This window comes from Myotis nattereri (genome assembly GCF_964212035.1).
Source record: "Myotis nattereri genome assembly, chromosome: 2".
NCBI lineage: Eukaryota > Metazoa > Chordata > Mammalia > Chiroptera > Vespertilionidae > Myotis > Myotis nattereri.
Window position 1 is genome coordinate 9,949,563 of NC_138076.1, and position 21,629 is coordinate 9,971,191.

Here is a 21,629-nt window from a genome sequence, read left to right on the forward strand (position 1 = left end):
TTTTTAAAAGACACTAAATAAAAGTGGTTGCTTTCTTCCCAATGAGAATCAGCATCTGTGGAAACCTCTCCAGTGCACACAGCTCTGACCACAAACCACCTCCCCTCGTTCCAGCAACAGCCCTGTGAGGAGGCAGGACAACCTCTCCCATTTTCAGACAGAAACTCAGGGAAGGCAAGGGCTAAGAAAGAACTGGCTGTGAGCCCTAACCTCTCCTGACCAGGCATCTCCCTTCCTCACACTGCCATTTTTTAAAAATTGGTTGTAAAGAGCAAGAGAGGGAGAGAGAAAGAGAAAGACTCATCAATTTGTTGTTCCACTACTTTATGCATTCACTGGTTGATTCCTGTATGTGCCCTGACTGGGGATCGAACCTGCAAACTTGGCGTTAACAGGACAATGCTCTAACCAACTGAGCTACCAGGCCAGGGCCCTCACAGAACTGTTACCGTACTGTGAATGTCACCAAAATGCTAAGCTATCAAACTTATTATTTTTAAGCCAAGGAAGGGATACATGAAGATTTTGCTTTAAGTATCTAAAGAGTCCTCTTAAACTATATAGATACTGCATATACTTAAAAATAAAATCTCCACACAGTCCATTAAAAAAACTGTCATTTTTAAGCTTCATCAATAAAATAAGCTAAGTCATCAATTTAAAATATGTGCTAAGCAGCACGCCTTTTAATACTAGTAATCATCGTTTTATTTTGTTTGGCTCTTGCACAGAAGTTTTCCTTAGTAGGGTGAACCACAAACATTTAAATTTAATACCAATTTATGAAATAAAAATTTCAGTAAAAGAAATGTAAAGTCGCTTTGATTCTAAGTAAATTATTCATGTCATCAGTGTGGAATAAAAATCAGGATTCTTGGTGATGCACTGGCATGTGCTTCTAGATGCAAAAGAAACAATTTCACCCTTTAATCAAATGTCCATTTTTACTTCAGTGTGTAGATTAAAAGTAATGACCTTAGTAACAGTTATTCTCCCCTCACGCATCCTCCCAAATTAATTACTGAAATACTAAAAACTAAAGTGGATTGAAGCTTCCCAGGGAACTATTTTCTGTTTGAAGCTGATAGGTGTAAATCCTGTTACTTACAAACTGTGAATGGATCCTGACAGTACTTGTCAAGTACATGCTCTACCTTCCCAAACTCTCAAAATAAAACAAAAAAAAAAATTGCTATTGCAATTTTAATGTCTCACACCATTTCCCTGTGACCAGTTGATATTTGGGAAAAAAAGAAAAATTAAAGAGGACTACAATCAAGAACGATGCTTTATAGAATTCATCACCAAATTGTTCCTAAGCCTGGATTCAATAACAAATAGCCAGTAACACAGTTTTGTTGCTGTTGTTGTTCTATACTTTTACTGACTTTTAGAGGAAAAGGAAGGGAGAGGGATAGAAAGATAGGAACATCAATGAGAGAGAAACATCATCGATCGGTTGCCTCCCAAACACCTCCTACTGGAGATCGAACCCACAAACCCAGGCATGTGCCCTGACAGGGAATGAAACCCAGGACCCTTTGGTCCAGGAGACGATGCTCTAACAACTGAGTCACACCGGCCAGGGCAAAAAAGGCATAAACTTTACATAATTCAGTTTAAAATGGAAAACAAACGAACAAAAACCTGGAAACAAGCTAACTACAGTTTAAAAGGTTGAATTAATCTATTTACAAAAGTACATCTCAAAAGCATAACACTGAAGAAAAAGATGTGGAAGACATACAAAAAACCACTTATGTAAATGAAACTGAAATTCAAATCACTGTTTTCGGTTTTGCTTACTGTGTGTGTGCCTGAGTAAGTACAAACATTAGAATGGGACTTAGGACAGTGGTCTTGCATCCCAGGGAGACAAAGGGACATAAAGGAGGCATAAAATATATGCACAATGTTTTATATTCCTTTTTATTAATGACAGTAAGCTAATATAACAAAATGTTAACAGCTATGAATACTAGTAAATGAGAACAAGAATGTTCTGTCCCATGATATTTACGAGTATATTTTCAAAATAACTGAAAATAAAGAAATGCTTACTTCTAATATGTGCTCATCTTGCTGCTCTCGATCTAGTTTCCTCGATGTAGTTGTGATGAGGCCTATAAAAGGATAACAGTTCATTAGTCCTCACAAAAAGAAACCGTAATCTCACATAATCACACTCTGTATGTAAGTCTGAGCAAACCTCTTAACTTATTCTCAAGGGAAAAGAATGATTAATAAAGAACAGTTAATTATGTTATTTTCATTTAATAATTCTTAAACTCAATAGGTATATTACAGAAGTATTGAGAAAGTGAAAAACTCAAACCAGTTACATTTTTTGGTTTAATAGTTTCAATCTGTATTGTCAAAGAAGGTATTTAGAACACGAGATGCAATTATGCAGGATTTCAACCTCATCCATATCTCCTTCAACTGCTGCAGGACCCGTCTTCTCTCTCTGTATGTCTCTCCCTCTCCCAAAATCAATATTAAAAAAACACATATCCTCAGGTGAGGATTTAAAAACAGAGAATTGACAGAAGCAATTGTTGTAACTAGTGAAAACGGCCATTGGAACTGGTTTGGCTCAGTGGATAGAGCATTGGCCTGCGAACTGAAGGATCCCGGGTTCGATTCCAGTCAAGGGCATATGCTCGGGTTGCGGGCTTGATCCCCAGTAGGAAGTGTGCAGGAGGCAGCTGATCAATGATTCTCTTTCATCATTAATGTTTCTCTCTCCCTCTCCCTGCCTCTCTGAAATCAATACATATAAAAGAAAAGGGCCATTGGAAAATATAATGTATATGACTATGTTTCATTACCTTTGCATCATCTACTCTCAAAAATGAAGATTATAAAAGAAATGTGATTTTCCAGGTAATGCTGCTCAAATAACAATCATTTCATTTCCAACAAAAGAAGAAAATTAAGACCCCCCCTCCCGTATTTCTTTGATTTTTCTACCAAACTACAATATTGAATTTATATCTCTCTCCTGAACTATGACAACTATCTGGTAAACTGTGAACATATGGAACCAAGAAGACCATTAAAATTGATTGAATTTATTCTTGTACTTCACAAAATGTACACACAAAACTGCCCCAGCCACTGAAACACCCTCCCCAGCCTGTGTTGATGATGGACAGGTGGGTGCTGAGCGGCTCCAACATTCGCTCTGAAGGTCAGGTACAGCCTCATGTGGCCAGACAACGGCTAGGGCCAACCTTCCCCTGCCCAGCTTTCTGTGGTTCTTCTGCACGGAAATACTTCAAATAATTCATATTTAAGAGCAGGCTTTATCCCTCTTTTGGATCTTCTCTAATATCCTATTTTCACAAAACTACCAATTAAAGGCTATTCAAAATGTTTCTCTACGTTTGTAAATGAGAGGGGCTTGTGTTTTCATGTAATTTGAAGTATTTCTTTTTCTTAATTAGTCACTAAGAATCTAAATCCACATTGTCTTCCCCATACTTCAATGAAGCAATGCTCTCTTTTGAATAAGAACAACAAAAGACTGTTTTGTAGTTATACTCTGAGGTTTTCCCTCGTTCGAGGAAAATGCTTCACAAAGCTTCATGGTGTGAAAATGTTGCTTTGGCACAAGTTTAATGTCCATTCCTTCAAAACCTTTTCAAGTTAAGTTCTTTTTTTCCCCCCCATCAAAAGTTTACCACCCCTTCTGATTGTGGTTTTAAGTAGTTCAAAAATGACAGGAAGTCACCGGGACGAGTCCCATCCAACTGTCCCAAAGTGTCCATCCAAGAGTCATCGCCAATGGGCACTTCACAAGGGCAACAGCTTGCTTTGACCACCTGGGTTCAGCGGTAGAATTCACTCTGCCTTCCACACCTATTTTCACCTCTGGGACCCTGCTAATCCACCCTGCTACCCCTGCCCCGCCCTCACCACTGTGATAAACACTCACTTCAAAAATGAACCCAGTGTGTACCTTTTCTATATACCTCGCACATGTTATTAACCGTGGAGGTATTACATAGTCTAAAAAGGGCATCCGTTTCTTTCATTTTAAACATCTGCGCTCATCTGTAATGTTTGTTACTAAATCCCAGGGAGACATGTGCTTAATAGACACAGCACAATATTTCCAAACTGCAGAGAAACCCGATGCTCAGGTGTCTGAGCCAAGGAGAAGTTAAAGTGTTTCAAGGTCAATGGTAAGTCATCGTCAGAGCCAGGCTTAGAGTTTAGCCTTCCTGAGGCCCAGATGAGAAGGGGTTTGTTTTGTTTTGTTTTTTCCCCCTCCCCATTCCACCACACACTGCATAGTTTATTGCATTATGGTATTTCAACGCTCCATAAACTCTGAACTGTGACTTATATAAAAGTTAAAGGGGGGGTTGGGGGGGGGGGGGGATAGCCATAGTTAATCAGTATTCACTTAGCGGGTCCAACAATGCAAGTTAGAAAGAAAACAGGAGGGGTGAAAGCAGGAAAATGCATACGCAAGTGCTGGCTTTTGTAACTTTGTGTTTTATCTTTCTTTTCTGCGAAGCACTATTAAATTAAAAATAGAAATGAAAATACAAAACTTTCTTTCCTTGACCTAGAAAAACATCCCATTCTGTAGAGCAGCGATTTTCAACCTCTTTCATCTCATGGCACACATAAACTAATTACTAAACCTCAGTGACACACCAAAAAGGTACATTATATTTTTTGCTGATATGACAAAAGAAACAGCTATAATTCTGATTGACTCACACAGGACAGCTATTGCTTTTTTGGCTGTTGTTGTTTTTTAATTGGACAATCTAAGGGAGAAGGGTTCAGGACCCTGACTAAACAGTCAGGAGCTGCACGTTTTAAAATTTTTTTTGCGGCACACCAGTTGAAAATTGTAGACCAATGCTATTATAAATATGGGTGGGCTGAGAGAACAGATTGCATCATCTTCTCACCAATTATCAGTTCAAGTTTACCCCCCTACGTGTATGTAAAACTAAGAAACCAAACTGTCCTATATTTTATGAATATCACTAAAAGTGATTCATAGCCTTTCTATGCTACTTTAGACATTTGGAGAAAGAGTTCATTTAAGAAAAGAGAGAATGGTAGGTTAACTGTCATGCTTCACTAGAAATTTTTATTCTCTGACATTTCTTACAAGCCCGTACCAGAAACCATCGACAAACTGCTCAGTTTAAGAGATCAAATAGATTTCATGGACTAGAATGCACATACTGGTGAGTATTAGAGGATGAGTAGGTACAGATAATCGGAGCTAGTCCCCATAGGTGAAACTCCCTCTCTGCATCCATTCCGCTTCTTTGTGCTACCCAGTAAGAATGCAGATGACTAAGACAGTCTTGTTTTCAGAGTGTTTAAGACACAAGGATGAAGGGGAGAAGGCAAAAGACTACATTCAACAAACAGTAAGAGGGCCTAGAGCAGGGGTGGGCAAACTTTCTGACTCGAGGGCCACAATGGGTTCTTAAACTGGACCGGAGGGCTGGAACAAAAGCATGGATGGAGTGTTTGTGTGAACTAATATAAATTCAAAGTAAACATCATTACATAAAAGGGTACGGTCTTTTTTTTTCAATAGTTTTATTCATTTCAAACGGGCCGGATCCAGCCCGCGGGCCGTAGTTTGCCCACAGCTGGCCTAGAGTGTAGGGTGCATACTGAAAACAGCAGAGAGAAAGCAAGGGCTCTTGCTAAGGGCTCTGTATTCCAAGTAAGTTTGAACTTGGGTGATGAGACATGCAGTCTAGCCAACCCCATTGCTCCTGTGGATAACCAACCAACCACCTACTATGCAAGTGAGGCCATCCACGACCAGCCAACCGCAAGCCGACCGGCCAAGCGACCACCATTGCATACTGTTTTCTACATTGTATTGAAGTCTTCATTTGAAATGTTTTATGACTTTACAGGGTATTATTCTATACTGTTAATTTTCATGGTACACTAGTAAAACATAACATGCTTTGAATTAGTTATCAAAAAACTACAGGGAGTAATCAAATGTATAGAAACAAAGGAGGCAATACAACTGGTAATCATTCTAATTTTTAAAATAAATGATTAAAGTAAGCAAAGCACGGGGAAGCAGGAGATAGTAACTACAGCTTCCATGTAGCAGACGACTGTCATTCTGTCCATACCTGCCCCAACCAGCTTTAATAAAGTAAAATGTTCTCAGAACAAGGCTGTTCACTGCCATTTACAAAGATCACAGCCGAAGTCCTGAGGTCAGCACAGAAGGTGGGCAGAGGGCACCACAGGCAGGAGGGACAAGGGCAGAAACTAAATCAGGGACACTGTTTTCCTGTGCAGACTTTGAAGCTGTCTCTTCCAACAGGTACTGACTTTTAACATCTGTGCGAGTCGACTGGAAAGTAAGTACGAAGCAGCAACCACACATCCAGTACCATGTTTGGCTCTCTGGTGGCTACAACAAATGAATATGGGGTGGTCCTGCCATCAAGGACCTGAGCCACGACTGCATCCCCTACCGGCAAGACCAGCACCCACACTGAAAATAAAGGCAGAGCAGACCTGCAAGGCAGGCAGGGAGGCTGGGCATCGCTACCCAGAACCCCATTCTAAAAATACAGGTGGCTTTATAGGCCAAACGCGAGCGCTCAGTGTTTCCTACGGTTATCACTCCACATCCATCCCCTTGGAGCTGTAGGTCATGAGCTCAGAGATGCTCCACAGCACCGTGATGCCTTTATTTAGGGGCTGTTCTAAGACAGCCTCTGACCACAGCCTGCCGAGGGCTCTCTGGCAGCTGTGGCCATCTGAGCAGCTATTGTGGTCACCCTGGTGCCGGCAGGATTAGGCTCGGAGCCAAAAATGGAATTCTATTGACAGACGGCCCAGTCTGTACGGGAGCTCAGGGCTCACGGAGTTCAAACTTTCCGAGGCCCAGAGAAAGCGCTGATCAAACAGATCACGCCACACAGGTAGTGGCTGAGCGGGAATTTACACCCAGAAATCTCCAGGCTTCTCTTCTGGCTTAAATTCTATCTGAGTAGCTGTATCTTGTTGGAAACTGGTGGCATGAAAACCAGGACAAACATAAGATCAGAAGCCAAATGTGCTTTATTGGAAGTTGCCTTCATCATTCCTATAAATGTCAGCTACAGCAGAGAGAGAGAGAGGGGAAGCAGCTCAGCCCACTTTCAAGGGTAACCCCATGTTGACAAGAAAAGGGGAGCTGCACACAGGCCCTTAAACGCGAAAATCTTAAAATACTGGTCTTTAAAATAATTTTAGCAAGTGATACTCAGCAACATGTTTTAAAAAATGGAATACCACTTGAATCCTAAGGGTTCAACATCAGCAGATTTTAAAAGAAAAGCATGTCATCATGTCACATGTGTAGAGAAAAGGCACTGAATAAAATCTGACTTCTTTCAGGCTTTTAGGATAACATACTTCACTAAAAAATTAAAAATGAGCAGGTTAGGTAAGACAAACCTATTGATCCTTCCTTATAATATTTGCATATCTTCGGGAAAAGACTGCAAATAGGTACCCTTATTCTTTTTAAATGAATTCCTGCCATTGTGAGCGACCGGCCCCCCGTTTCCTTCCGCTGCGGCTATCAAATGTCACCGGAAATCCTTGGAAGTTGTTTGCAGCTGTAGCTGTTTCCTATTGCACTTTGTTCAGCCCCTGTTCCAGCCACAATAAAATGCCACTTACTTTGATGGAGGAAAAAAACAGTGATACTGTGATCCTGGACTAGAACATAGATGAGCATGCCTATTAGCTACGATAACATTTTATGGCTTTCCCAGGCTTTCCAACGTAGGTTTTGTTATTATTCAGGGATGGTGAGGCCAACAGGTCAGGCAGCAACTGTCACTGAAAAGACACTTGGCTACCCACAATCCTCAAGAAGAGGGACATGCAAGGCAATACCACCGGGCACGCCTGCCCATACCGCCAGGGCCACAGGAGGCTGCACCAAGGCGGGCAGGAGCCTTTCTTGTGGTTTCCGCAGCACCGGCCAGTTTGAGGATCTCCGTGGGCCTGGAGCTCAGGGGTTGTTGCCCTACTTGTCTGGTCCGGCCCTGGGGTGATAAGGACAGGGGATACTGGCTGGATAAAGGGTGGCCCCAAGGATGGGGTCTGGACTGGCCAGCGGGCCAGCCAGTAAATGACTCTTGTGACAGGTGAGTCATTTACTGCCTCCTAAGAACCATCGAGCCCTGAGAGGGGCAGTCTCTGACAGGGAGAATCCAGACACCAGAGCCTCAAGAATACAGAGAATGCCGAAACCGGTTTGGCTCAGTGGATAGAGCGTCGGCCTGCGGACTGAAGGGTCCCAGGTTCGATTCTGGTCAAGGGCATGTACCTGGGTTGCGGGCATATCCCCAGTAAGAGATGTGCAGGAGGCAGCTGATCGATGTTTCTCTCTCATCGATGTTTCTAACTCTCTATCTCTCTCCCTTCCTCTCTGTAAAAAATCAATAAAATATATTAAAAAAAAAAAAGAATACAGAGAATGAAACAGCTAATATATTAAGGAAGAAAGCTGTCTGGGGAACTGAACGGGAACAAAAATTTTCATGGGTATCTTCTTTGTACCTTTCAAATTTTGTACTATGTGAATTCATTACGTATTTATAACAAGTAATATAATTTATGAAGTATGTTACACACACACACACACACACACACACACACACACACACACCCTCAAACACACATCTACTTCCTGGTCTTGGTAAGCACACTATACTGAGAAGGAGTGGCATTTTGGGGGGGGAGGACCAGCCAGAACTCGAGGGTCAGGATTCTGGGCTTCAGGTTCAACACAGTGGCACAATTTTACAGATGAAACTGTACAGTGATCTGTATTTCTACAAACTACAAACTCTAGAAACATACTCAGGATGTTGCTAAATTTAGGTTTAAAATAAATCTAGAAATTCAATTTTAATTCCTTAAAAACACAAAAAAATCTTCGTTAAGAAGATTCCTACTGTTTATTAAGGGAGGGTTTAACAGTATAACACATATTTGTGGCAGCTCTAAAATTAAATAAGGATTTTTTTTTTTTCCCAGATAAAAAGCAATAGTTGATCCTCCACTTCTAGCCAGGGGGCTCAGATTCACCCTCCAATATGAAACAGACAGAAAATAAGACAAAATAAATGAAATTGTGGTTTCTGGGAAAGAACAATGGCGGAATCCTGAGAGATGGGAAACTGGTAGACCCCCAGAGCAAGGACGATGGGCCAGGAACAGAGAGAAGGGGAGACTTCGGGGAATGGTGAGCATGTTCACTGCCCCATTGTGGTGATGGTCTCACAGTTGGATAGCTCTGCCAAAACTTAGCAAATTGTAGGCTTTCAATATGCGCCATTTACTGTATGTCAATTAGACGTCAATAAAACTTTTCAAGAATAAAAAGCAATACTTGCTTTGCGTCCTAAAGCATGGAAAATACCAAACATACAGATAAGAGAATAAAACGCTGGTCTTTTCTAAAGTGTATCTGCCCATTATAAGTTGCACATCACTCCTCCGAAGTTCAAATGGAAAACATGGACTAAGAAGACGCTTTGCGAGGGTCATGTCAGTTTCCTGAGGCTACTTGTGGACAATGGAACCCCTGAAGCACACTGGTCCCCATTGTCCGGGACTCCCCTCCTTAGCTGTCCTTGACATACCACAACGGGGCCGTGACGCGTTTGTCAGCAGGGCCGGGGTGGCGGAGGTTCAGACAATCTAACATTCTACACCTTATCTGTCTCCCATCCTCAGCAACTGCACAATTTATATTAAAAGAAGCAAATTTCACCCTAACTGATATTGAACATAATCAGACAAAATTTGGTTATAAAAAATTTTTATAAAAAATTCTGGTGTCAACAAAATTTTGTGTGTGCATCAGGAAAGGGAAACGGATCGAGCCTCTTTTGCCTGTACACCAGGGGTCCTCAAACTACCACCCGCGGGCCACAGGCAAATACAAATATTGTATTTGTTCCCGTTTTGTTTTTTTAGTTCAAAATAAGATATGTGCAGTGTACATAGGAATTTGTTCATAGTTGTATTTTTTAAACTATAGTCCGGCCCTCCAACGGTCTGAGGGACAGTGAACTGGCCCCCTGTTTAAAAAGTTTGAGGACCCGTGCTGTACACCCTGAAAAAAAAACACCACCACAAAAACACACCCCATCACTCTCCTTCTAAACAATATAATAAGAACCATCTGAGACGTAGAAAGACAGTTCCTGGCAACACCATCGAGCCCCAAAACTTTGGCTGAAAGATAAAAAAGGTTCATTCAAACTTGTCATTTGGAACCCAAAACTCAGATGATCCAATCCAGCCTCGGAAGGTTTTCTGGTCTCGTTTTTAAGTATTGTGCCGTGGCATGACGAAGGGAGGAAGGGTGCTGTGGAGGTCTTGTCTCCAAAATGACTGAGCAAGGTCACTGCATTTATGTTTACACATCATGTTCCAAGGGATCGCATGGAGACACTCAAAAATAGGTCACTGCTTATAAACATCACATAAATAGTCCTCTTCCACCCTTACTCTGGTAGCTAAGGTTTTCCATCAAGTGTAACTCGTTTAACTATCTCTTGGCCACTAACTCACCACTCCAAGTGTCCCCCCGTGTGACTCGCATCCCCACTTCCTCCGCAGGCATGTATTAGACCTGCGCACACTATCGATGCCCCCCCCACCCCGTTTCTCTCTGCTCTTTCACCCTCGTCGACGACCACCTTTCAAAGCATCTCAATGCGCTGCCTACAGGGATGAAGCTCACCTACACTTGCTGCATAAACACATGATCTCAACGGCCATGAATGTAGGCTTTCCTCTCGCCCGCCGAACACTCCCCAGGCTCCTAACACTCATCTTACTTCGTCAACATTGTTTATCCAATGGAGATGCACACGTATACTGTCTTCTGTATCGTTAATAAAGTAACATATGCACGTTGAGAGAGGCTGTGGCATCTTCCCCACACCCGGTTCTGAGTGCGCCGCCCTCTGCACACAGGGGCCTTACTTACCGGGCAGGGCGTGCTAAACCATCGCTGGTCACACAACGCAAGGGCCAGGGAGCCCGTTTCCCCGGGATCCCAGAGGGAAAGCCTCGCTGTGGCCCAGACCTCTGGATTTCCAGCCCAGTAATTTTCTCACTCAGCCAGTAATTATTAAACAACATGACTCAGGACCTCCAGGTGGTGTTCTGGGTCAGTAAATCATGGGAACTTTCTCGACCAGACTGTCTTTCATCAGCTCTCCCAATCTGGCCTCCCTATTAGAAATACGTCTGCTTTGAAAGTCTTGAGGAAGAAGGATTCTTTGAAGCGCTGCACTTTTGGACCCCGAGGATCACGTGCAAATTTTCTGCTGAGTTGAGGGAATAGAGCCATCAGAGACAGGCCGTGCGAAGCTACATTTACTACACTCTGCAACAATGCCCATGTTAAAATGTGGTTATTTCTTTTTAAAAATATACTTTTATAGATTTCAGAGGGAAAGGAAGTGGGAGAGAGAGAGAGATAGAAACATCAATGATGAGAGAGAATCATTGATCGGCTGCCTCCTGCACGCCCCACACTGGGGATTGAGCCCATAACCTTGTGCATGTGCCCTGACCCGGAATCGAATCGTGACCTCCTGGTTCACAGGTCGACGCTCAACCACTGAGACACACTGGCCAGGCAAAATACGATGATTTCTTGATCTGAAAAGCCATCAGGTGATTGGCAGAACTATCAGATTTCTTTACTAACTACACAGTCTATGATATACTTCAAGACAAACATGTCTATGTACTAACTGTAGTTATTCCCCACTGTTACTTGCCTCAACCCATAAGAAAATAAACCCTCTCTGTAATCCTTATGAATTTTCTTCTGCTGTCCCGGCAGCAGGACGCATGTGCTTCCTGCCCAGGGTTGGGAGCAGGCTGGGGCTGGGGCTGGAGGGGTGGGGAGTAGGGCGGGGGTATTCTCCCTGATGCTAAGGAAGAGGTCTCTGCAAACATCTCTTCCCAAGTGTTGTCAGGACAGAGGGATGTAAAAGGGAGAGGCAATGCCACATTAATCCCATTTGCACAAGACATAACAGGAGAGCAGCGCTATCTTTACTTCAGAGGCCCCAGAGATAACCTCGGTTTCAAGGCTCCCTCCCCACAAAGGCTCTGACAGAGAGAATTTCCTTACGTTCCTTTCTCCTCAAATATACAACAGGTCCAGACCTGTATTTGCTCAGACATTCAAAGGCCATGGATGGCTCTCTTGCCTGTCTCTTCAACAGAGAAGTTAACCTAACCTAAAAGACAACATAAAGGAAAATGGAATCATCTTAAAGTCTAAATCATCAAACCGTTTTTTAAAAGGGGCGGTTATGTTTGTTAGTTTTTGAATTACTACCTGGCGGCTTTGACTTTTAAATGTCTCTGCTTCTCAAGGCCGGCCCGCCCCACCTACCCCCACCCCCTGCTTTCAGGCAAATAGTTTCTTGACTCTGAAATCCTCCCTCAGAATCTGTATGCATTTCTAATCTTGCTTCTTTTACATCTGGCAGTGCCTGATTTTTCAGCTCTTCGTTTTCTTTCAGTGACTTCACAGGAAGCCGGCTGGATGTGGTCACTACTTGTGCGGTAAAGAGCGTGGAACTGCACTGCTTACACCAGCCTCTTATTAACCATTTAGAGACGCTGTGTCAGGTCTTCCTGTTCTTGCGTAATCTCTCAATTCCAGCCCTTTTTCATAGGCTGGGGGTCCTGCGCCCTGCCCCTAATGCTTCCCAGAGGAAAAACTCTCAGGTCCCGTTTCTGTCCCGTATAATTAGGTTCTTATATGGCTCAGCCATTAACCAACTGCTGGTTTCCTGTGACTCCAAACCTCCCTCCAAGGCTCCATGAGAGGAGCACAGCAGAATCTGGCCAAACACTAGAGCATGACCAACGATCTCAAAGCAAAAGCAAATCCTAGATGCGCAACACCCATCTTGAACCTGTGTTTACCTTTAACTATCAAGAAAGGGTTTCTGTGAAAGTTGGTGTATGCTAACAAGAGGTTTAAAACTAACATTTTAACATGCCTTTTAAAAGACAAAATATTACATACACACACACATACACGATCTCTATCAGGTGTCTTTCTACAGACATTTGAGTATACAAATATTGAATTCAGGTTTTTTCCCACCTTAAGAATTGTTTCCTCAACCCAAGTGCCCATCAGTAGGTGAGTGGGTGAAAAGCTGTGGGACAGTCAGACCATGGAAGACTACTCTGCTGTAAACAGGAAGACAATTTTACCCCGTGTGACAGCGTGGATGCACCTAAGTGGAATAAGCCCGTCAGAGAAAGACAAGTGCCACATGATTTCACTCATGTGTGGAATTTAATGAACAAACCGAACTAACAAGCAATAGAGACAGACTCAGAGAGAGCAGGCAGACAGCTCTGATGGCGGTGGGAGGGTGGTGGTGTTGGGGGCAGGAGGTGGAGGGATTGAGCAAAAAAGAAAAAAAGGGGGAGAGAACTCACTGTCAGGGACAACAGTGTGGTGGTGGTGATGGGGGGGGGCGGGCGGGAGGGGGAGAGGGGGCCTGGAGGTGGAAGACAGCATAGAGGGGATAAATGGTGATGGAAAAAATAAAAATTAAATAAAATTACAATAGAGTAAAAAATAATTGCTTCCTTTTAAATTCAACAAAGGAAATTATGTAATAAAAAATGGTACAAATAAGGGATAAAAAAGATTGCTAAGGAAGCTGGAAATGCCTCTTTAATTTTGATTGTCGTATATTATTTCCTTGACATATATCAACCAGACAACCCAGTAACTGAATAGGCCAGCTCCCCTTGAATAAGAAAAGACCTAAAAAGCAAAACCATGATAGAGGTATGCAGATTACAGCAAATCTCCTTCTTCAGAATTCATAATTAGATTCCACAGGAAGGTACTGAATCACCAAAACATCTTGGCTCAAAGGCCAAGTGATCTATTTGATAAGTACCTTTATTTTCCTACAAATAATCTCTCAATGTCATGTGATGGTTCCTGTTTCAATTCTAATTAAGAAACTGAAGATTTCCACATGTGAAATTTTCAGTGCATAAACAATAGCCAACTTTCCACTACACACAAATGATAGCTAGGGTGAATATCTCTCCCCACCCCCTCCCCCTCTCTCTGCAAAATAATGGGGGGAAAAAAGAAACCAAGGACTAAGAAAAAAATAGATACATTGTCCAATGTAAAGGAATAACAGTTAGAAGTTTGTTAGAATTTTGGAAGAGGATTTGGGAGTCAAGATGCCTTCTGCTTAGAAGCAAGGGTTCAGACATTGACAGGAGAAAACAGAAAACTTGAGGTATCAGTTCACGAAAGTAACTGCTCCCAGTTTGAAAACACTGAATCCTGATCCCTACTGCTCAATGGAAAACTCCAAACAACATAACAACAACCAAAAAACGACTGTGAATTGTGAAATGAACTCTAGATATTCTTCATAAAAAGTAGTCAAGACTGCAGCTGGTTTGGCTCAGTGGATAGGGCGTCAGCCTGTGGACTGAAGGGTCTCAGGTTCAATTCCGGTCAAGGGCACATGCCCGGGTAGGGGGCATGCAGGAGGCAGCCAGTAAATGATTCTCTCATCATTAATGTTTCTCTCTCTCTCTCTCTCTCTCTCTCTCTCTCTCTCTCTCCTCCCTTCCTCCCTAAAATCAATAAAAATATCTTATTTTTTTTAAAAAAGTAGTTAAGAAAGCTGTAATACTTAACAGCCGTAGAGTTTGCAGTAAGTTTAAGAGATATCACTAATTTAGCAGCTATTACTGAAACAATATTTGCTTTTTAACCTGCAAATGAAACTCCACTAACGCACAAAATCATAAAATCGCTTTACAAAAGCAAATTCAAAGGAAAAACACACTTGGATTAAATTTTCATCTGGCAACAGACTTGTTTTGAACAACTCCAAAGGAAAACAACTTATTAAAAACTAAAGAAAATCGGAGCATTAGTTCTTAAAATGTTCCCCTATTGGGAGAGTAAGTATAAACAAGAACATTTCATACGATAGTTTTAAGGCATACCTGTCTTAGGATGTATGGAGAAGAACCCTTGTGGATTTCCACTTGTGATTCTGTATGTCAGCTTGTCATTAGAGCTGGGATCTGGATCGAAGGCCTCAATGTGGACCACGGATACATCCTTGGGAGAATTTTCCATGATTTCTGGAGAATAAACTGGCTCTGAAGTCTGGGGTGCGTTGTCGTTGACATCCTCCACCTCGATGTAGACCTCTGTGAATGAGGAAAGGGGCACAACACCCTGATCGGTGGCGTAGACTGTCAGCCAGTAATGGGAGGTCGACTCGCGGTCCAGGCGGTCTGCAGTCTCTATGACACCTGGGGAGAAAGGAGGAGACCATGAGGAGGCATGTCAACAATCGCCAACACTGCCACTTCGAGAAAGTGTCAACCTAAATGACAGCTCTGACTGATGGAGGGCCTATGGGTCACAGCTGTGAGATCTGGAGCAAGTTAGCTCAGCTCTGTGCCCGTTTGCTTTCCTATAAAATGGAGATAATGGCAGTACGTTCTTCCCAAGTTGGTTACATGAGTTCCTACACATGCTAAGGATTAGAATGGGACTTGGCTATTCAAGTATTTGTCATTATTGGTATTAGGTGGTAGGTACTATGTGAAGCACTTTGCAAATATTATCTCATTTACATTTCCAAACAACCCAATGAGATGTACTACGAGATTATCTAATGGCCCCATCATCTGCTCTTCCAAGGATGGCATTTATGGTTGGTTAGGATGAGTTGACTTTTCTAGAGTTTATCCAGGAACCAGAGACAAGACCAGAGACATGGCCCCGATCTGAGCCCCACAGTCTAGCACCCCTGTTCCCCACGCTGCACTCGTGTGACCCCTGCTACAGTTAAAAGGAAGAGGCTGGAGCAACACTCCTCCGCATGTCTTAGTTTGATAGACACGCCCTGCCTAGTGGCTAAGAACCAGAGGACAGCCTTTCAAAGTCCAGAAGAAGGAACTGCTTAGGTCTCTTATGTGATGACACCTTCAGTTTCTTACGGCAAGACAACCCGTGTGCTAAAAATATACTTTCTCCCACTTACACCGTAAGTTCCAAAAGGGCAGAGGCCACATGGTTCTCAAATATCTGTATACCCAGCACCTTGCCCAAAGCCCAATAATTACTCCTTAAATGAGTGAACAAAAATGAATAGAGATCTGGAACTGGTACAGAAAAGTCCTCAATTAAGACCCAACCTAGGACACATATCTCATTTAAGTCGACTAGTAAAAGATGGAGCTATATAATTACAAAGGAGAGGGTTAGTGTATCATTTCAGCCCCACCACTGAAATTAGTCAAAATCTCACTTGATCCCAGGATTAACCTCTTCTCAGGGTGATGAACAGTGAAAACAGCCATTTCTCTTAGGCTAACCCCGTGGTGTAATCATGTCCTCTGGCTTGCCAAAAATACATCACTGCATTTTTTCACGTGCACTAACCATTCCAAACGAGTTCTGCTTTTAGGGTTCGACACCATGGTCCAGGTTGGATTTTGGAAACTCCACAACACTTGAGTCATGAAATTTCCCATTTAACGCAATTCTGTTTTGAAGGTTTGCTAAGAATTAATGAAGCGATAATAATTATAATGCTTCTGAATAGCAATAAACATTCATTTTATGATCATCTATTTCACATTTCAATATTTGGTAGCTTTGCTATTTGTAAGTTGTAACCTGTTTGGTAGTGTTAGATATTATCTAACAAAATAAATGAGATTTTCCCCCTACTGACTACTTCAAATATGCATGGACTTAAATTTATAAATGGATCGAGAATGACACTCACAGAAATAAGGACTAGAGCCTCGGAACTCTTCAATCAAATCCAGGTACCTGGCCTCCCCATGCAGCAGAGACAACTGTCAGATAAACTCAAGCATGTTTTCCTTTTCCTCTGGTCCAAACATAGTCTATGCACTCTACCCCCGAAATTAGTAAAATAGTATGTGTGTCTTGTTTTTAAATATTTTTATTGATCTCAGAGAGGACGGGAGAGGGAGAGACAGAAACATCAACGATGAGAGAGAACCATTGACAGGCTGCTTCCTGCACGCCCCCGGCTAGGGATTGGCCCGCTGAGCCACTGCGGCCAGGCGAAATAGCATGCGTTAGCTTGAGAGAAGCGTGCCCTTAGTAAACAGGAGAAAATCCTCTTCTCTGGTTTCAGCTTTCCATCACTCCCATCAGCCGATACAAGGCAGCCGGGGAGTCCCAGAACGTTCTCTCTGCTGGGATTACATATTAACACACAAATGCACATAAGCTTCTCTTGCGTCCTGCCTTTCCTAACAATGTAGCCTCATTCACCGGACAGGTGAAGGATTACTAGCAAATCTGAACAGGACAGGTACATGGTGCTTGTCTTCGCCCCTCTAGGTTCTAATCCTCAAGCAGTCCATGCTGCTATCATCCACTTCTGTAAATTGTGTCCCTCGACCTGCGATTTGTAGGCATTTAATGACAACAATAATTATGGAAACACATTCATTCACTTTACTATATGCCAAGCACTAGGAGAACTGTCTGACAGGCATTATCTCATGTAATCCTTACATCCAACCTGCTTTCATATGTGGTGTTATTACCTCTAAATCATGGATGCAAAACTTGGATTAAGAGAGGAGAGCCCAGCCGGCGTGGCTCAGTGGTTGAGCATCAACCTATGAACCAGGAGGTCACAGTTTGATTCCCTGTCAGGGCACATGCCCAGGTTTCGGGCTCAATCCCCAGTAAAGGGCGTGCAGGAAACAGCCAATCAATGAGTCTCTCTCATCACTGATGTTTCTATCTCCTTCTCCCTCTCCCTTCCTCTCTGAAATCAATAAAAATATTTTTTTTAAAAGAGAGAGAGAGGAGGAACTTTCCCAGGGTCACAGTAAATGCAGACTGCATTCAGACACCACGGATCCCTGAATGCAGTGCCAGCAAATTCCGCGTCAGTCCTGCTATTCCTATGACCCACGTGTAGTATGCAAAATTTATGTGAAAAGCCAAGTGGAACCTCATATTTCATTCATTTTTTAAAATGTCAGTATTCAGAAGTAGTGTACTCAATGTTCGTTCATATATACTAGTAATAGCTTTTCCTAGTGTCTGGGTGGAAAAGAAAAAATAGAAAAGGAAAGGATCATATGAGGCTTAAATCACAGGCAAGTCAGCTATTTATTTTCCATCAAATGCCACTCTGTGCCTGGTGTGCAAGTGTCCAGACTGCACTGTACAATTATCGATGCTGTCTGTGGTGGCCCTGGGGGCGCAGCCACGGCCTTCGCATGACCTCCCAGACATGTTAGGGGGAAGTTTCCGAATTCCGGGTAATCCCTGGATATTAATGAAGGTTAAATGTGAGACAGCACAGTGGCTCTACATAAGTATGGACGAAAACTAAGATGGCATTAATTAGCCATTTAAATATTAAATATGCATAGTGAGATGCTCAGAGGTTCATGTTTCATTAATTCATAGACTATATGTTTTATAATATCATGTGGTGATTTTAAGATAGTTATGTTGTATTCTAATTACTGCATCCTCGTAAAAGAACAACATTATTTAATACAGCTTCTAGGTAACTATAAAGTGAATTTTGACGGTCAACGGGGAATGTGGGCATATTGAATAGTCTCGTCTAAACAAAATGCTCAAATTCATGTTAATACAAGTGTATTCACTGCGTTTATAATCTTATATTTTAAAAGGCTAATATGCAAATCAACTGAACGGCGGAATGACCGGTCGCTATGACATGCACTGACCACCAGGGGGGCAGACACTCAATGCAGGAGCTGCCCCCTGGTGTTAGTGCGTTCACACAGGGGGAGCACCGCTCAGCCAGAAGTCGGGCTCATGGCTGGCAAGCACAGTGGCTGGTAGCTGGAACCTCTCCCACCTCTGCAGCAGCGCTAAGGACCCCTGGGGAAGCGAGCCTAAGCCGGCAGGCGGACATCCCCTGAGGGATCCCAGAATGCGAGAGAGCAGAGGCCAGACTGAGGGACTCCCCCCCCCCACACACACACACACACACACTCCAGTGCACAAATGTCATGCACCAGGCCTCTAGTCATTTAATAACAGAAATATTTATTGTATGCCAAGGATTTCACTAGGTGCTTTACATGCATTAAGTCATTTAACAGACATAAAACTTGTATGATTTTCATCCCGGTTTTACAAAATAAGGAGGCAGAAGCTCACATAAAGTAATGAACTTGCCCAAGCGTTAGAGTTGAAGAAGCAAAGTCAAGATCAACAGTAACTTGGTAGCACTAGTATCTGAGCCAGTTTGATTCTAGAACTCAGGCTCTTCACCAGGATGCTAGGCAGTGATTTCCAACTTTTTTTTTTTATCTCACAGCACACATAAACTACTAAAATTCTGCAGCCCACAAAAAATGTATGATATTTTCTGATCTGACAAAAAAAAAAAGGTATTATTTTGATCCCTTCACACTGGCTGTTGCCATTTTTTTTTATTTGATAAATAAGGGAAAAGAGGTCAGTGCCCCTGACTCAACAGTCAGGTACTGCATGTTTCCAAAATCCTCGCGGCACGCCGGTTGAAAATGGCTGCGCTTAGCTGAACTGTCATCATTAGCCACAGCATCACTGTCACACACCCCACAGCACCAAGGATGCTGGGGACCCCGGGGGCAGGGGGGCCACAGCCATGATGAGAAGCTACAAGGAGGTTTCAACTGCTGACATAAGGGTCCTCCCCACACTGAAAGGAGAGGAGATCCAAGGACCGTGCCTCGCCGCAGAGGCTCAGGGCCTGGAGCCTAAGCATGACTCTAACTGTAGATTCTAATTCTAGGCACCAGGACAAAAGCATCCAGTAGGCGGGGAAAAGACATGCATGTGCAAGGACACTGTGTTCTGCTTTTCAATCATTTTGTTCAGTCACAAGATACATCCTCCACGACCCCCAGGCACAGAGGCAGCCCTCCACTGAGCTCCCCTCTGGAATCCAGGAGCAGACAAGTGCTGGCAAGGCAGGACACCATCTAGATAACCTGCGAAGAAAGACCCGTAGCCCTCGCCTTAGCATCTCAAAGTCAAGACTTGTAGACTGGCAACCCCTTGGAAACCCTCAGTGCAACTCTCTCGTTTTGAAAGGAGGTTGAAATGATTCACTCAACTTCAGGAAGCTCAACACAGATTTCAGATTCCAGAGCCAGGCACCTCCTAAATCAGGGGCTTATCGGAATCCTAGTCATCCTTCACAGGGATCCGGGCTCTGAGACAACCAGCAAACCAACTGTCCAGATGACTCGCCAGAGGCGGTGTTTATTCTTTCGGTCACTTCAAGTCTTTATTCCTACACCCCTGCTCCCAGCCCTTCCTAAACCCAACTAGCATCTATGGACGGATTTCTCCTGGAACTTCGGCAGTTACCTGAACTCATAAAAGGTAAACAATTTTTCAAAATTGTATTGTGAAGACTTCTAATCAGTACCTTTAATATAGGAAAACAACAACAACTGCACTCCTAGCCATCACTGAAAGCTAATCCATCAACCCACAGGGCTCATTCTCAAAACTTCACCTCACTCCTGCTTCACTCAATCCAGGCTCACCTACCATCCAACTTGCAGTAACTACTTCTTTGCACCCTGGGTTATACATTCACTTTTCCTGAAACAATTCTCTAAGGAACCAACAAAAACTTTAAGCATATTTCTCTTCAACACATACGCAGAATAATACTGCATCTTATTCGTCACTTATATACACCATATACAAACTCTGCAGTCTCTATGTAGTGTTATGTTGTATGTTCTGAGCACAGAAGACAAGTCCACACAAGCTTGCTAGATGCACTCCCCAGCCATGGTATAAAGAATCTTGTATTTGCTTTAAGGAAACATCACAGAGGTAAATACCTAGCTTTCCAAACTCAAGAACACAATGAAGACATTCTCAGGAAAAGTTGTTAAATAAGATGAAACAATGGAAAGAAGCTGAAATTTGGAACTGTTAAGTAAAAATGTTTATCATTCCAAACATACTCTCTGGGGTTCCAAAGCCACCACCAGATGTCACTATGGAAACTGATTTTAAATGTGAATACAGTGGAAAAAACAGACAGAGGAAGAAAAAAAACCACACACACACAATGTAATTGTTCAAAGAGCTTGACCAATGGAGCTGAAAACCCAGATCAGGACAAAATTTCTTTCTAAAAGGATTCATTCATGTTCCTATATTTAATTAAACGGGGGTTGATGTTGTCTTCCGACAGCCTGATTATTCGAAGGTCACAGGGGACAGTATCAGGTGCTCCAGTAAGGGGTCCAAAAGTAAATAAGGTTTCAACAAGTAACTAACTTCTACCCCCAGCACTGATGTCTAAGGCTGCTGTTAACTCAAACTGTCCTTGAACAGGAAAAGCCAGCATCCCTCCACCTGACCCCGGTGGAGCAAGAGCCTTTCAACATAGTCATTTCTAAGATAAAAATAAAGTTATATGTAGCCACTTCTCTGCCAAAAACAACCTAACTGACTCAAATTTCCATGGCCACAGAACACCTTTCTTCCT

General features: G+C 42.8%; 1 protein-coding gene across 1 annotated transcript in view; it reads right to left on the reverse strand.

The window, feature by feature from the left end:
* Positions 1 to 21,629, reverse strand: part of FAT1 (FAT atypical cadherin 1) — a gene marked incomplete at its 5' end in the record, with an annotated part of 97,528 nt that overhangs the window by 43,385 nt on the left and 32,514 nt on the right. The window contains 2 exons of the mRNA XM_081083140.1: positions 2,062 to 2,123; positions 15,076 to 15,390. Coding sequence (XP_080939266.1) covers positions 2,062 to 2,123; positions 15,076 to 15,390 — 377 coding nt within the window. The remainder of the gene's footprint in view (positions 1 to 2,061; positions 2,124 to 15,075; positions 15,391 to 21,629) is intronic.